General features: G+C 40.6%; 1 protein-coding gene across 3 annotated transcripts in view; it reads left to right on the plus strand.

The window, feature by feature from the left end:
* Positions 1-15272, plus strand: part of RAD18 (RAD18 E3 ubiquitin protein ligase) — a 131703-nt gene that overhangs the window by 63747 nt on the left and 52684 nt on the right. For 2 of the 3 annotated variants that reach the window (XM_028719320.2, XM_028719318.2), the window contains exon 12: positions 15090-15152. The exons of the other annotated variant lie outside the window; for it this stretch is intronic. In XM_028719320.2, coding sequence (XP_028575153.2) covers positions 15090-15152 — 63 coding nt within the window. The remainder of the gene's footprint in view (positions 1-15089; positions 15153-15272) is intronic. 3 annotated transcript variants of the gene reach the window in all.

Here is a 15272-nt window from a genome sequence, read left to right on the forward strand (position 1 = left end):
TAAGCCTTTAATTTCTCACAACATACTGGGAGTTTACAACTTAGTGTGCTTCTTATGTTGGAGGCTGATTATAAACCTTTATTTTCACAGCCTGCTATACTCAGTAGTTTTATTTGATCCTGAGTTTTTGTTCAGTATTAAATGCTTAGTGGCAGTCTTTTTGCTCTGAAAAGATTGGGTTCCAGTATTTCTTTCTCAGATTCAAAATTGATTCATACTTCATTTGGTGTTATCGAACAGCAGAAAATGGCAATAGACACTTGGCTTTGTAAGTCCCCCCTCCCTAAAAGTAAACTGTTTCAAACACAACCTGCCCAGACTCTATCTGCCCCCCCCACTTTAAAAAGTGTTGTTTATTATTAGTGTGGTTGCTGTTTTACTTCTAACCTAATTGTGCAATCAGTTTGCAATCTTTTATAATCTATACGTCATGGTGATTTCAGTTTGGAATCCTTTCTGGTTTCCATGACCATGGAGATGTTCTGCAGATAAATACTATCTTAATTTCAAAACTGATTGGGGCAATGAAATAGTGGTTGAAAATGGTACTTTGAGAAGGAAGGATAGATTAATCATTAAAACACTGCTTTATAATGTTACATTCCATGATCTAAGTGCATAGGTACCTTATTCTTGTATTGTACCTATATTGTCTTCAATAGTGCAACTACTCAATCAGCAATAATTTGTTTTTATTCCTATGTTCCATACAAAAATAAATGCACTAGAATTTAAAATGGTGCTTCCTCTTATTCAGAGCTTCTCCTGTTGCTTATAGCCATGTAAGTTTTCTAGGCCTTTGGTGGCATTGCAGAGCTGTTGGCCACACATTTTCTTTCTGAAAGAGCTTTCCGAGCTTTTGAGTCTTCCTTCCTTCCTTCCTTCCTTCCTTCCTTCCTTTCTGCTTTTTCATCAAATTTAAGCCACATGTCCTTTTACAAAGATAATTCACAAACATTGCCTCTAATCCTGTTCTAAACACATTTTCTGGGAATCAAGAAACCAGAAGACACAAATGCAGAATAAGTGTGGTCAGAATCTAAACATATGCATACAAATGGTTTTAGACCTCTGTCTCCGTGACAAATCTGTATTGCAAAACATTTCAGGACTTTCATTCTTATCAATCCTGAATGCCTCTTTCTTTTTCTTTGGTATTTTGTATTTCTGTGTCCAAGTCTTTTTGGTGAAAGGACTGCGTTGTAACAAGCAGGAAGTGTGAGGGGTTTTAAATGTGAGAGAGGCACCAGGGAAACCTTGCATTGCATCCTCAGGGGGTACCCTTCCCTTGCTCTAGTTGGGACAGTAAAGACCTAAATGGCTGGGGCAAGGTTTTTTTTTGGTTGGGGGAGGGGTTGGGGCTTTTGCTATTGACTGCCAGGTCCCAAAGTGCAAGCTTGGTTGGTGCAAATTTCAGTTAGAATTTTGTTCTTACTTGCCAGCCTAAGTAAAAGCAGCCAAATCTTAGTATTGTAACCAACGCACATCAGTGAGTTTTCTAGCAGGGCAGTTTGTATAAGCAAAATTTTCCAAAGGGGAAAAATGAAGCAACTTGCTCCACCTTTGCATTTTCTCTGTCAGTCATTCTGAGAGATCCTCTGAATAACAACACGCAGGCTTTTCTGTGATTTCTCACACCACAAGGGATCCTGTGTTGCAGCTGTGTTTGCAGCTGTGCCAAGCCTCAGACTTGAGTTCCAGGTTTTATTTTGCATCTGGAGGAGCTGGTCTTACTAAGTCTCTTCTCTTCTTTACCATTCACTTACTAACTCCAAAACGTGATGCAGACCATCTGATTATAATGCTCCAATGTAATTTTTATATTGTATGTAATATGTACAATGTATATTGTATATATGGTTCTACATCACAGTGTATTACAGTGGTACCTCTGGATGCGAACGGGATCCGTTCCGGAGCCCCATTCACATCCTAAAGCGAACGCAACCCGCGTCTGCAGGTCGCAATTCACCGCTTCGGCGCATGCGCATGATATCATTTTGACCATCTGTGCATGTGTGAGCGGCGAAACCCGGAAGTAATGTGCTCCGTTACTTCCGGGTCGCCGCGGAGCGCAACCTGAAAATACTCACCCCGAAGCTACTTCAACCCAAGGTATAACTATATTGTTATTGTTATGTAGGGTGGGGTGGGGGGTCACTTAATGTACCCCTTGGGTAGAAAGCCTTCAGAAGGGGTTCCTTTGCTGTGTTTGCTCCACATCACTCGTTACTTGTAAGACAGCTGCTTACCATGTTTGCTCAGCGTTAATTTAAAATGAATTGTTGTATTATGTAGATTTAAAGGTCACCCCCCCTTATTACCCACCTCTGCTTCTGATCTCAAATTATTTTAAACATCTTTCAGATACCCCGCTGTACAAAATTAGTTTTAACAGGTTTGGAACACAAAATGAAATATTTATCGGATCTTTTGAAGTAATTCCTTTAAACCACGTTGGAAGTAATGTACAAATCTTTGTTCCCTTTGCTTAATGAACAATCTGTAGGTTGAAGAAGAAGAAGAGGAAGAGATATGAAATCTCAAACTTCACAGCAATTACCACCGCTTGATTTTACTGGCCATTTGGGAGGAAAAAGTCTCTCTCAGGTGTAAACTGTTTAAAAATAGGATTAGGCAGCTCTGGGGTGTTAGTCAAGTGAAGAAGATGGAACAGCTGCTTATTCCTGTTCTTTACATATCCCATGTGCATAGCTGTCCTATCTTCAAGGTGGCTTTCAATCTCAGAGTGATCAGCACTGAGTGGTCTCTAAGTTTACCTATGGCAGAAATAATCATCTTGAAAGTGATGTACATTTTTGGGAACTTGCAGGGGGGTGGGAGGAGAAACAACTGTCACATTTGATGTTTTCAAAACCAAACTCTACTAATAAATAAAAAATGTACTCTTTCATATTAAGTTCATAAGCACTCCTAGTACAGCAAGCCCTCAATTTACATAGGGATTATGATCCAAGGATTGCATTTAAACTCAAAACACATTGGATGCAATAGCAGGTGTGATTGCCAAAGTCTTTTTTCCTGGATGCCCGCTCCCTATTCCGCCCCCTTTTTATTTTATTTTTAAAAATTTTGTTGTGCTTGCCAAGTGCGCAAGTTATATGTGCATAAGTTACAGGCTTACTGTATTAGGCATGGGCATGGATTTGCAGCAGCATATTAACAATAACATATGGAACCTTGAACCCAAATTTGCAGTATATCTGTTCTTTTTTTTAATGGCACTTAAGTATGATTACATTCTAGGGATATGTTTCCAGTTTTATTATAAAAGGAATAAGACAGGGTGGAATGTAAGTGGCTCCCCTATGCTCATGGTAGCAGAGGCACCTGCTAATGGAAGATGAGGGAAGGTGATTTTTAATTTCTCCCTCTTCCTTGCAGCTCCCACCAAAAACATATTCAAAGAGTTGGAGAGCCCTGTAGAACAGGCTGTAAGGTGGCATAGCAGGTGACAAGGAGAAAGGCAAATTTAGCAATAATAATAATAATAATAATTTATTATTTATACCCCGCCCATCTGGCTGGGTTTCCCCAGCCACTCTGGGCGGCTTCCAACTGAATATTAAAAACAGTACAGCATCAGAGGTTAAAAACTTCCCTGAAGAGGGCTGCCTTCAGTTGTCTTTTAAAAGTAAAATAGTTGTTTATTGCCTTCCCTCTTGTCTCTTAGTTTTGCCTCTTGGTTTTAAACGCAGTGTAAGGTAGTCTCTATGGGAGTATATTGTATTTAATTATGGGGTATCAGAGTTTTTAGGGGGCTAACCAGGCTAGGATAGCTGAGATAGCAGGCTTGTTGGTTTTTGAATGTCTGATGTAGATTTTTTCAATTTCGTTGTTCTGTATGGGACAATGACAATAAAGATTATCGTACCGATGCCTCTGATGGATTGCAATCCCTTCCGTGAGATAGTGCGCCAGTTGGATTCCACCCATTCATTTTAAAAAAATCTACGCACACACACTCAGATGTTGGGTTGAAATAATCATGAACTGAAGGAAAGTAGCCGCTAGTGCCTTTTCACAAATACTTAACAAGAGTTAGTGCAGAAGTAGATATGGTGCTATATGTCAGTTCTATCACCATTCTCATGCTTCTGAACATGGAAACGATTGCACAACTTTTGCATACTATTTTGTCATTTCTCCGGCTAAGATTAACTGAATAAATTATAATTTAGTGGATCTTAAAGGTTCTCTCTTCTTGTTCCCATACCCCCTCCTTTTTTCTGCTGCACAAGGTTTAAAGCAGTGTTTCCTAAACCTGGGTCCCCAGCTGTTTTGGCTTACAATTCCCATCATCCCTGGCCTGATGGGAATTGTAGTCCAAAAACAGTTGGAGACCCAAGTTTTGGAAACCCTGCTTTAGAGCAAGCAGACCACCACCTTTGGACTAGTTTTGCCTTTCTCATACAAACCTCTAGTTGCAAGTGTAAAATAAACCTTTTATGATCAAGGGCTGAAGATGCACTTTGGATCTAACCCAAAATCCATTAAATATATATATATTTAAAATGTATTAATCCAATTGTTTCTATATAAGAAAAACATGGATTTTTATCCACTGCCTGGTTAGGCAGAAGTGGTCCTATTAAGTAAAAACATGGAGTTGTTGACAGCATTGGTTTTGCAATATTAAATCTGCTTGCCTCGTCTTGCCAAGGGACGTGTTACAGCTGGTGGGGTGGAGGGATGTTTGTGGGGTCAGCCAAATGCAGTGACCAAAATCCAAGCTCAGTGGTGCTCTTGAGAGTGGTGTCAGCTGCCTTTTTCGGCAGACAAGCAACAGGACCACCTCAGCAGCAGCCGACATAAAAAGTGCCATTTAGGGCCATTATAGCTCTGCTGGGTGAGAATATTTAGAGTTGGAATATTATATTTAAATCCTGAAACATCACTACTTGTAAGGCTTTTAAGTATAAGAAAGAAACTCTCTTTGGCATTGTTGTGGAGACTAGACAGGGTCTTCGGGAATTTCTGTTTTGATGTGCCGCGTGCGAGGAGGGCTGCTAGGGGTGTACATTGTGCAGTTACGTTTTTGTATAATGTCTTGGTCACTTACACCTCCAATTGGCATAGTAGGAAAACCAGTAGTCCTTAGAAATACACTTAATGGGCTTGAAAATCCTGAAAATGCAAGAATATAGTACAAAACAGAGGTGGAATCACATAACTGTAGAGTGGAATGAAACATTTTTGGAATGAAACATTGTCCAGACCTATTAGATATTATTCAAAACTTTACTTGCAGAACTTTCTTCAAAACAGAAAAAAGGAAATGATACATCCAAACAGTTCCATAACAATAGGCTTAGGGCAGCATAGGCTCAGCATCAGAATCAGGATCAAAATCCAGATCAAAATTCTGTCTCTCTCAGATTCCTGCATTTCAGGGGGTTGGACTAGATGACCCTTGGGTCCCTTCCAACAATAAGATTCTATGATTCTCGCCCCCATTACAGTCTGAGGCTGTGTGTTCCTGAAGTGCTTCATTATTTACACCCTACTTCCATGGAATCTAGGAACAAAGTCTCCAGCCACCACCCTTCCAAGATGGCGAATTTGCAATTCAGTGGCCTCCCATGTCATCTAAAGTTAAACACCTCCTCAGAGCTACCAGAGAACAATAACAGTTAATTAACAACCTGTCAAGGAGCTCAGAGAGCTCTTCTTGCTTCTCTTTAGATTCAATGGAATCTTCCAGTTAAACCCTTTCAGCAATACACATAGACATTCTCCATTTCAGTGTCAATTAAACAATGAGACTTATGGCTCAGTAACTGGTTTAAGAAAGGAAAGTAGAGAATATTACGGTTTTCCCAATAGAGGGATGTAGAAAGTGGACTCTTCCCATGGTTCGAATTGGGACATGTGATTCTTGTTCATGAATTGCTGAATTACAACTCCAATCAGTCTCAGCAAGAATGGCCAATGCCAAGAGATTATGAGAGTTGTAGTTCAGCAACATCTGGAAGGCCAAAAGTTTCAACTGTAGAGTTGGACAGGATCCCAAGAATAATCTAGTCTAACCCGCTGCATTGCAGGAATCACAGCTAAATGCCTGACAGATGGCCAAGGATTTAACTGAAAGTGTCTAACTCTAAGCTGACCGCACTATTCTCATTGATAAGAAGCCTCCTTATTTTTTTTGTCAAGTCATTCTTGTCAGAATATTTATCGCTGGTTATTTGGGCGAAGAGGAGCTTGCATACTTGCAGTATTTCTTGCAGAATTTCTAGAATTCCCAGAAAGCAAAGCAGCAAAGCTCATCATGATGGCAAATGTTTGTCTTGCAAAACATTTTGCTCTTTTCATTCTTATAATAGTAATAATAATAATAATTTGTGGATTGGGTGTTCAGTGGCTTAGTTTTAAAAGCTTGCAATCGTTACTTGTTAATGGGTATAATGGAGTTCACAGAGGCATAGCATTGCACCATTAGTGCTTCCTATAGAGAAAATAGTCTTGCTATTAGGTCATTTGGTGCTGAAAGTTTGTGCCTCATTTTAAGTTTTGCTTTGACTGAAGAACGGTGCTGTGGACCAAATAAAATTGGTTGAAAATATCAACCAGGTGAAATGGAAATTAAAAATTAAAAAATAGTCCAGTAGCACCTTAGAGACCAACTAAGTTTATTCTGGGTATAAGCTTTTGTGTGCATGCACACGTCTTCAGATACGGGTTTGCGTAAGGAATTCCCGTTTCAAGCAGTCATACAAGCCTCTCACCCTCTCACAAATTAAGACATTATGTACTAAGCTAAGAACTCAGTTATAAACTTCATTAGCTCTTCTCGGATACATTTCATTTACCAGGATTACTGTGATTCCCCATAAACATCTGCCAAGACACTGAATTACATAAATTCTTAAACTCTGCGGACAGTTTCAGAGCGAACTTTTTAGCACGAGCAATGGAGACTGAACTTCTTGACGGCTCACCTCACAGTTCTTTGACAAAAACTGTGGATTCGTGAGATGGTTTTTTAAAAAACACATTCGAGAATCACATCAACATGGAGTCTATTTAATTGGGGGGGGGGGGAGTAGTGACTAGTACTAAAAATCTCCCCCAGAGATTTTTGGATCTGTATCTATGTTTTTATCTTGCTGTTTTATTGGTTTTAGGATGCATCTTGTTTTCAGTGATGCTGGTTGTTTTTCTATTGTATACTGCTTAGAGATTTTGAAAATATTAAGTGGTATATAAATGCTTTAAAATATATAAATAAATGTTGGCTGCTCTGGAGAAAGTGCTTTTTTGGTGAGCACTCCAGTGCCACATTGAATGCATGTGGGTGCAACACTAAACCACAGTTGATTTATCTTATTAATTATAATAATACTGAAGGTGAGGGAGAATTGAAGAGAATGGTGCCCTGGGGTGAAGGGTAATCTGGCCGCTTAATGAGATCAAGAAGGGAGAGGGTGACTTTAGCCACTCTTGGCAGAACTGAATAGGCTGTTTTCAGGATCTTCTGTTTGGTAGCAATCTTTGTTGTTGTTTAGTCATTTAGTCATGTCCGATTCTTTGTGACGCCATGGACCAGAGTACGTCAGGCACTCCTGTCTTCCACTGCCTCCCGCAGTTTGGTCAAACTCATGCTGGTAGCTTCGAGAACACTGTCCAACCATCTTGTCCTCTGTCGTCCCCTTCTCCTTGTGCCCTCAATCTTATTGTGGATAATTTATCGCTATACGTTTTTCTTCGTATGTTGTAAGCAACACTGAGGTTTCTTTGGGGGTGGCATGACAGGATTTAAATCTAATGGAGAAATGAGAAGTTAGTGTAAATGCAAACAGAAATCACAAGTTTGCAATATGACTTTTGATGGCCAGTCAACACCATTGGGCCCTGGTTCAATTAACCCAGCGCACTAGCTCAAGTGCTTGTCCTGATGGAACAATCAGAAGAGCACAATGTTGAAATCCTTCCTTTGTCTTGCTGAGAGACGTTGCTACAGCCAGTCATAAAAATCTGCTGCTTAAAAATAGCAAGTACGCTCTACCTAGGCTTGCTGTTTAAAAAATTTTTTTTGTAAGAGAAGTATAATTGGAAATAAGATTTCAAAAAAGTTGGTAATGATAGATTCCTTAGGCTTCTCAACTTAATTGAAAATTGGGTACTATCACTTTCTGACATGTGAGAAGCTGAAAATTGTTCAAATCCCAGGATTCTTTTTATAGAATGTTAAAACTTTCATGAAGTATTAGATAGCAAAGACAGTTATGTGTTCTTCGTGTATTTGATTAACTTTGAATCACCTAGCATTTTTTAAATATAGAAGATATTTATTGAGAGTTGAAGCAATTCTAGGAAATGAAATGTATGGGAGAGATAATCCTTTGATCTATAGAAGGTATCTGACAGAAAAGAACTTTTATTAGTGGTGTAAAAAAATGGCATCTTTTTTATAGCTATTATATAGATGGGGCTGGGATGTCTTAAATAATCTGTTTTTAAGTGATGAGTGTGAAATTTAATCTAGGTTTCTGCAGTTGAGGTCAAAATTACATCTACTGTATCTGCTGACAAGACAAAATAGGCAATTGTATTTCCAATATAGGACACAGATTTATAATTTTTTTAGAGAGGTGTTTGTGTGTGAGAGAAAACACACACACACAATATATATACACACACACACACACACACACACACACACACACACACACATGATTAGAAGTATGTAGTGGATAGATAATTAAATATTTTTAAAAGCTAGTTTTTAAAAGTAGCTGGTTATTTGAACCAGCCTTTCATTTAAAAAAAAACCAAAACCCTAGCAGTTAATAAATTGCCTCCTAAACTGTATCCTTGCTCCCGTTGTCAAAAATCATGGCTCATTTATCTTATCTACCTGCTTCAGGTCTTCACTTCAGGATACAGGTTGTTAACGCTTGCCATTTCGGTTTTAAAAGAATCCATGTGAAAATTTCCAGCTGTACTCCGATTAATTTTGCAGTCTTAGTCATGCCTGAGATAATCAGGTGGAAGTGTTTTTTTTTTTTTTTTAAGAAAACCTTTATCTCGTGAATAGAAGAACATTGGAAGAGCCTGCTGAAGCAGTCAAACACCCTGTTCTCACAGTGACCAAACAGGTACCTGTGGGAAGAAGCCCTCAAGCAGAACATGGACGCAACAGCACTCTGCCCACCTGCCACTCCCAGCATCTGGTCTTCATAGGCATACTGCCTCTGACAGTGGAGGTAGAACATGACCGTTGTGTCTGGTAGCCATTCATGGCTTTGCTCTTCATTAATTTGTCTAATCCTCTTTTAAAGTTGGCGGCCGTCGCTGCCTCTGGTGGGAGCAAGTTCCAATTATACACCGTGTGAAGAAGTTGTCCTACCTGTCTGAAATCTTCCGACATCTTAGTTGGATGTCAAATGTTCTAGTGAGCAGGTGAAAACTTTTCTCCAAGCCATGCATAATTTTACAAATTTACAAGATTTACCTCTTGGCTCATCTTTTCTCTAAACTAAAAAAAAAGTCCCAAATGCTATAACCTTTCTCATAGGCTCCATACCCTTGATTGTTTTGGTTGCTCTTTTCCGGACCTTTTCTAACTCTACAATATATTTTTGAAGCAAGGTGACCAGAATCATACTCACTATTCCAAATGTGGCCACACCACAGATTTTTATAAAGGCGTTATGATATCATCAGTTTTATTTTCAGTTCCTTTCTTAATGACCCCTGGTATAGAATATGCCTTTTTCACAGCTGCCATACGCTGGGTCAATACCTCCACTGACCTATCCCCAAGGTCATATTCCTGGTGTGTCACCACCAGTTCAGACTCTGTGAGCATTAAACTGAAAATAAGATTCTTTTTTTTTTTTTTGCCCCAACATGCATTGCTTAACACTTGTTTACATTCAACTGTATTTGCCATTTGAACACCCATTTAATCAATTTGGAGGAGACTCTTCGCAATCTTTTTGTTTTAATGACCCTGAACAATTTCGTTTCATTAGCAAACTTTGCTACCACACACCTTACTCCAGGTCATTTATGAACAAGTTAATCCAGCTTCTCATAAATTGCAAGCTGTCTCTATGTGTCAGCAGGGCTATTAGACAGATTTATCTATATAGGTTGCTGCCAGCCAAGGTCAGAGGCAAAGCCCTAAGAAACGTCATTCTGAAGGGAGAAGAGAGAGGGCAGCAAAAAGGTATTTTTATCTCAAACCCATTTTTGCTTGACTTTCTGTTGAAAGAGGGAACCGCAGTGTGTCTTGGGTGTGACCATTGTTTTTAAAAACATGTCCTTGAAGAATAAATGCTCTTTCTTCTTTTTTCGGAAAGGACCTGGAGTTTGTAGCACCTAAACTGCTATAATCTGTTTTTGGTGTTATTCCCAGTTTTATGGCGGTGAATTCTACACATGTCAAAAACTTCCAGGGCTTTAAAAGTTGTTAGCTTCTAGGAAAAACAAATTCTGAACTAGATTTTTCCCTAGCCTTGTTCAGGCATTATCCTGAACACATGAAGGGTTAAATCAGGGGCAGGCAGAGACATACATCAAGACTGAGGGTTGGTGCCACACCCAGAGTCACTTAGTGAACTTCGTGACGTGGGTGTCTCCTGCCCAAACCCATGAGTCGCTCAGTTTGGATGTTGTTTTGGGACTAATCCAGCCCATGTATGAAGCTGCAAATCGGGCACATCAGTCCCATCTTTGCTGACCTCTCTCATGCACATCTTAAGCCGCAGTTGCCCAGTTACCTTCGGATATTTTACAGGGAATGACTCTGACTGGTGCTTATGATTTTACAAATGTAGGCAGGCTTTTGATGCAGCAAGGAGGACCGGTAAACCTTTTCCCTTTGCGATGAGTGAATCAACCCATAGATATAAGCTAAACGAACGACTGCATCACTCTGGCTTTCCAGGCATTAGTCAGCTGGAACCGATTCTAGTCACAAACATATTCTCAAGAGGCACAGCCATCAAAAAAGCATGCTGCTTATTGAATGCATCCAGGCATGCTGCACTGAATGACACAGGTGGTTGGATGGCACAGCTTTTGGCCATTTTTATTTCTGAAATTGGAGTCGGGGTTGGATTTGTAGCGCTCCCATCCTAAATGGCAACAAAATGTGAGAGTTGGGTGTGCACAATGATATTATAAAACAAGTCCGGAGGCCATGTATCCCAGACTAGAATTCCTTTCCAGCCCTATGTAATGGAAACAGTGGGGGTTTATGACAGTAACTGTATGTATTGAATTCCTTAATCTCATTCCATAAGCCACTCCAGAATGGTCAGTACCTTTCCAACATGGATGGGCAGATAGAAAGTTAATTTACTCTCTTTATCAAAGCTTTGTAAACTTGACGTTTTACCTGTTCACCTTAACGCATAAATTTGGAAGGATACTAGTTTATACTGACCCAGACCAATATGCTTTCTAGTCCCATCTTGTCAGCAGGACTGTCTCTCAGTTGTCCTCTAGCTGAACAGCTTGCAAAATACACCTGAATAAGGCATCTGAAAGTATTTGCAGTTACCCACCCGATGGGGCCATCCAGTTCCATCACTTTTAACCGAACTTTTAAAGCAACCCACATTTTTCATTTCTGCTTCAATCGGTCTGCCAGAAATACATGAAGACCTTAAGTAACCTTATTTGTGTGGAGCTGAGATAGGAACAGCTATTATCTCCTGCCCTTCGTTTTATGTATGCTCCCTTGTGACGGGAGTTTGAGGACATGGCAAATTAAGCATTCTTTCAAGAATGCAATAGCTTCCTCTGTTGCTTAACCAGCTCCAGATTACTATTTGAATTTATTGGACAGTACCAATCCAATTCATTTCCCCTCTGTTCCATGAGTGAGTTGTCACTGTAAATATGCAGCTTATTTATTTGAACATAATTCTAGTCTTAGCTACTATGATTTGTTGTGCTACACTGAAACATGGGCGTTTAACTTAAACATATGCATTACTTTTTACACATGGAAAAATCAAGCAGTCAATAACAGATGCTAACAGTTTGAGGAGCACATTGTTAAATATATAAAGGCCAACAACATACAATGCATTAATAGGCTTGGGAAGCCGTTGGACCTTTGAACGATAAGGGAGTCTAAAGACGTTCCAAAGGAGGAGTAAGGAACTGAATTGATTATTTGCATCTGTATTCACAGTGGAAAATAATGGACAGATCCCTGTGCCTGAACTAACTTGTGCAGTAAGGGAGTCTGAGAAACTGAGACAAATAGTGGCGACAAGTTCTAGGCCTAAAAGGTAAAGGTAAAGGTACCCCTGCCCATACGGGCCAGTCTTGACAGACTCTAGGGTTGTGCGCCCATCTCACTCAAGAGGCCAGGGGCCAGCGCTGTCTGGAGACACTTCCGGGTCACGTGGCCAGCGTGACATCGCTGCTCTGGCGAGCCAGAGCCGCACACGGAAACGCCGTTTACCTTCCCGCTAGTAAGCGGTCCCTATTTATCTACTTGCACCCGGGGGTGCTTTCGAACTGCTAGGTTGGCAGGCGCTGGGACCGAACAACGGGAGCGCACCCCGCCGCGGGGATTCGAACCGCCGACCTTTCGATCGGCAAGCCCTAGGCGCTGAGGCTTTTACCCACAGCGCCACCCGCGTCCCTCAGTTCTAGGCCTACTATACATTAAAACTGACAAATCGCACAGTCTGAATGGCATCCACCCAAGGGTTCTTAAAGAAGTCATATGCGAAATTGCTGGTCTTCTATCAAAAGTATGCAACTTATTCCTAATATCAGTCTCCACACCTGAGGACTCAAAAGTTTAACATCAGTTTTTAAAAGTGATACCTTTTTTTCTCTGGCCATTGTTGTGGATTCTGTCACAGTGGCCTGCTGTGTCAGAGCAGGAAGAGTTTGGATCAGAAGAGGCAACTTAGCTCTTTCTTCTGCTTGGATAGTTAGATTTAAAAGTATATTGCTGCAGGCAGAATGCCCTGAGAAAGGCACAGTCCATTTCTGCACCTGTGTGTGATACTCCTGTATCCCCACCTGGACAAATGATAAATTAAAGTTTTCATGCAGTTTTAGATATTCTATTGCAAATGTCCATATGAATATGCTGCCAGTTTGTAGGATTTTCTGGAACATATTACATATTCTCAAAAGCTTTGTAAATTTTAGCTGTGTTTATTTTTAAAGGCAAATTAATTATTAGATATGCACGCCAAAGAAAAAGGGGAATGGAGCGTTTCATTCTGAGTGCTTGCTTGGAAGCTTTTGCCTACCATTTCAGGTTTCTGAAGCTCAGGTTATAAGCCCTCCCAGCTTTATATGAATGCTTTAGATGGATGCGGTTCAAATTTGGAAATTGTGGATGCTGCCAAGGATCTTTGCATACCTTTTGCTCCACATGGAAGCTAGATTTCCCCCCTGCAATGAATTGCATTGCAACAGCTCTAGATCTGATATCACATTGATTCCTTAATGAGGTTCGAATCCCCGCGGCGGGGTGCGCTCCCATTGCTCGGTCCCAGCGCCTGCCAACCTAGCAGTTCGAAAGCACCCTTAAGTGCAAGTAGATAAATAGGTACTGCTTTATAGCGGGAAGGTAAATGGCGTTTCTGTGTGCGGCTCTGGCTCACCAGAGCAGCTTCGTCACACTGGCCACGTGACCCGGAAGTGTCTTCGGACAGCGCTGGCTCCCGGCCTCTAGAGTGAGATGAGCGCACAACCCTAGAGTCTGTCAAGACTGGCCCGTACCGGCAGGGGTACCTTTACCTTTAACTGTGGTATGCTTACATATTTCCATTAGGTTATACAAATGATGCAGGGGAGACATGCTGAGCAAAAAACCTTTAAGGGTATTGTATGTAGATGTCTCCTTTTCCCCTTCACATGGTTTGGTTTGGGGTTGTGTGGTTTGTTTGTTTTTACACTTTTACTAAGCCTATGTAATGGTATAAATGTTAATACCACAATCTTTGGCTATTTTAGTTCAGAGTGCATGTCTGAAGTGAATCCATACTTTTCTTAAGGGATGTACAATTTTTGGCTGCCCTTTCCAAAAGTTGCACTCACCAGCACCTCCACCCAACCAACAGCCAAGGAAGCCCCCTAGGATAAATTCCCATGTGACTGTGGGCCAAAAGCTTCAACTGTTGGAATTACGAAACATAGTTTCTTCTTATTGCTCTGAATGTTGGATAGTTTTTTCACTTGTGCATCACCCAGCAAACTCTGCATGACTTCTGTCAGATGGCACCAATCTTCAGTTTCTAACCAGGTGTTCATTTTCTGCATTGTAAGAAACCATGCCTTCTGAAAAAGATGCCTGGCTAACCTTGCCTATTGAACAGCAGTTGGGTATTGGAGCCAAATATAGAGCTTGGGGAGACTCTTACCAGTTCTGAAGCCACCTCTTTTGGGCAAGCTGACTATGTGTTGGCCCAGGACCTATTAAACTCTAGGTCTCCTAGGAGAATGCATCTTCTGGAATCTTCACTCCATCATGGATTGTTCAGTTGCTGAACAATCCTCATCTGAATGCATCTGCATTGGCAGCTGTGAATATATGAACCCCAAAATTTCAAGTTTATTAGAAGAGATCGGAGATCCCACTCCCCAATGCATTTGGGTGACTAATGGGAAAGGAAGGGTGGAGGTGGAATTTATTCATGCCCTGCACTTTCGCCAAGGAACTCAAAGCAGCATACATGGTTTTCATCTCTCCTCGCAACACGTGCTCCATGTTATCCTCAAACCAATCCTGTACCGTAGGTTATGCTTGAAAATAATTGTTGGCCCAAGATCACCCAGTGAGTTTCATGGCTGAACATGGATTTGTACTCTGATCTTCGCAGTCCTTGTCCAACACTCTGTAACTCAATGGCTTGTATGCAGAGTACAAATAGATCTGCAAATCTGGAAGAAACTGAAAGTGCCTTAGGACAGTAGCTCGGTTTGTGATCATTTTGTTGATGCTGGATCCACATTCTGATATAATCATTGTTTTCATCTTTCTTTCTGTTTGTAGCATGGCTTCTTTGCCTACTTGATTGGAATATCTAAAAAGTACTACACTGCTCGTTAAGGTTAAATTTTGTTTTACTTTTCAGCTCAAGTTCAGACATCATAAGGGATTTGGAGATTGCTGGGAGATGTTCCGATTCATCAGAGAAGTAAGTGTGGTGTAAAATAATGGTTTTCTGTGTCTTAAAAGTTGTCACCTATACTTTTCTTCATCACTCAGCTAACTGGAAACTTGACCAGTGGACTTGAAAATGAGCCAAATATTTTGG

This window comes from Podarcis muralis, chromosome 2 (genome assembly GCF_964188315.1).
Source record: "Podarcis muralis chromosome 2, rPodMur119.hap1.1, whole genome shotgun sequence".
Classification (NCBI taxonomy): Eukaryota; Metazoa; Chordata; class Lepidosauria; order Squamata; family Lacertidae; genus Podarcis; species Podarcis muralis.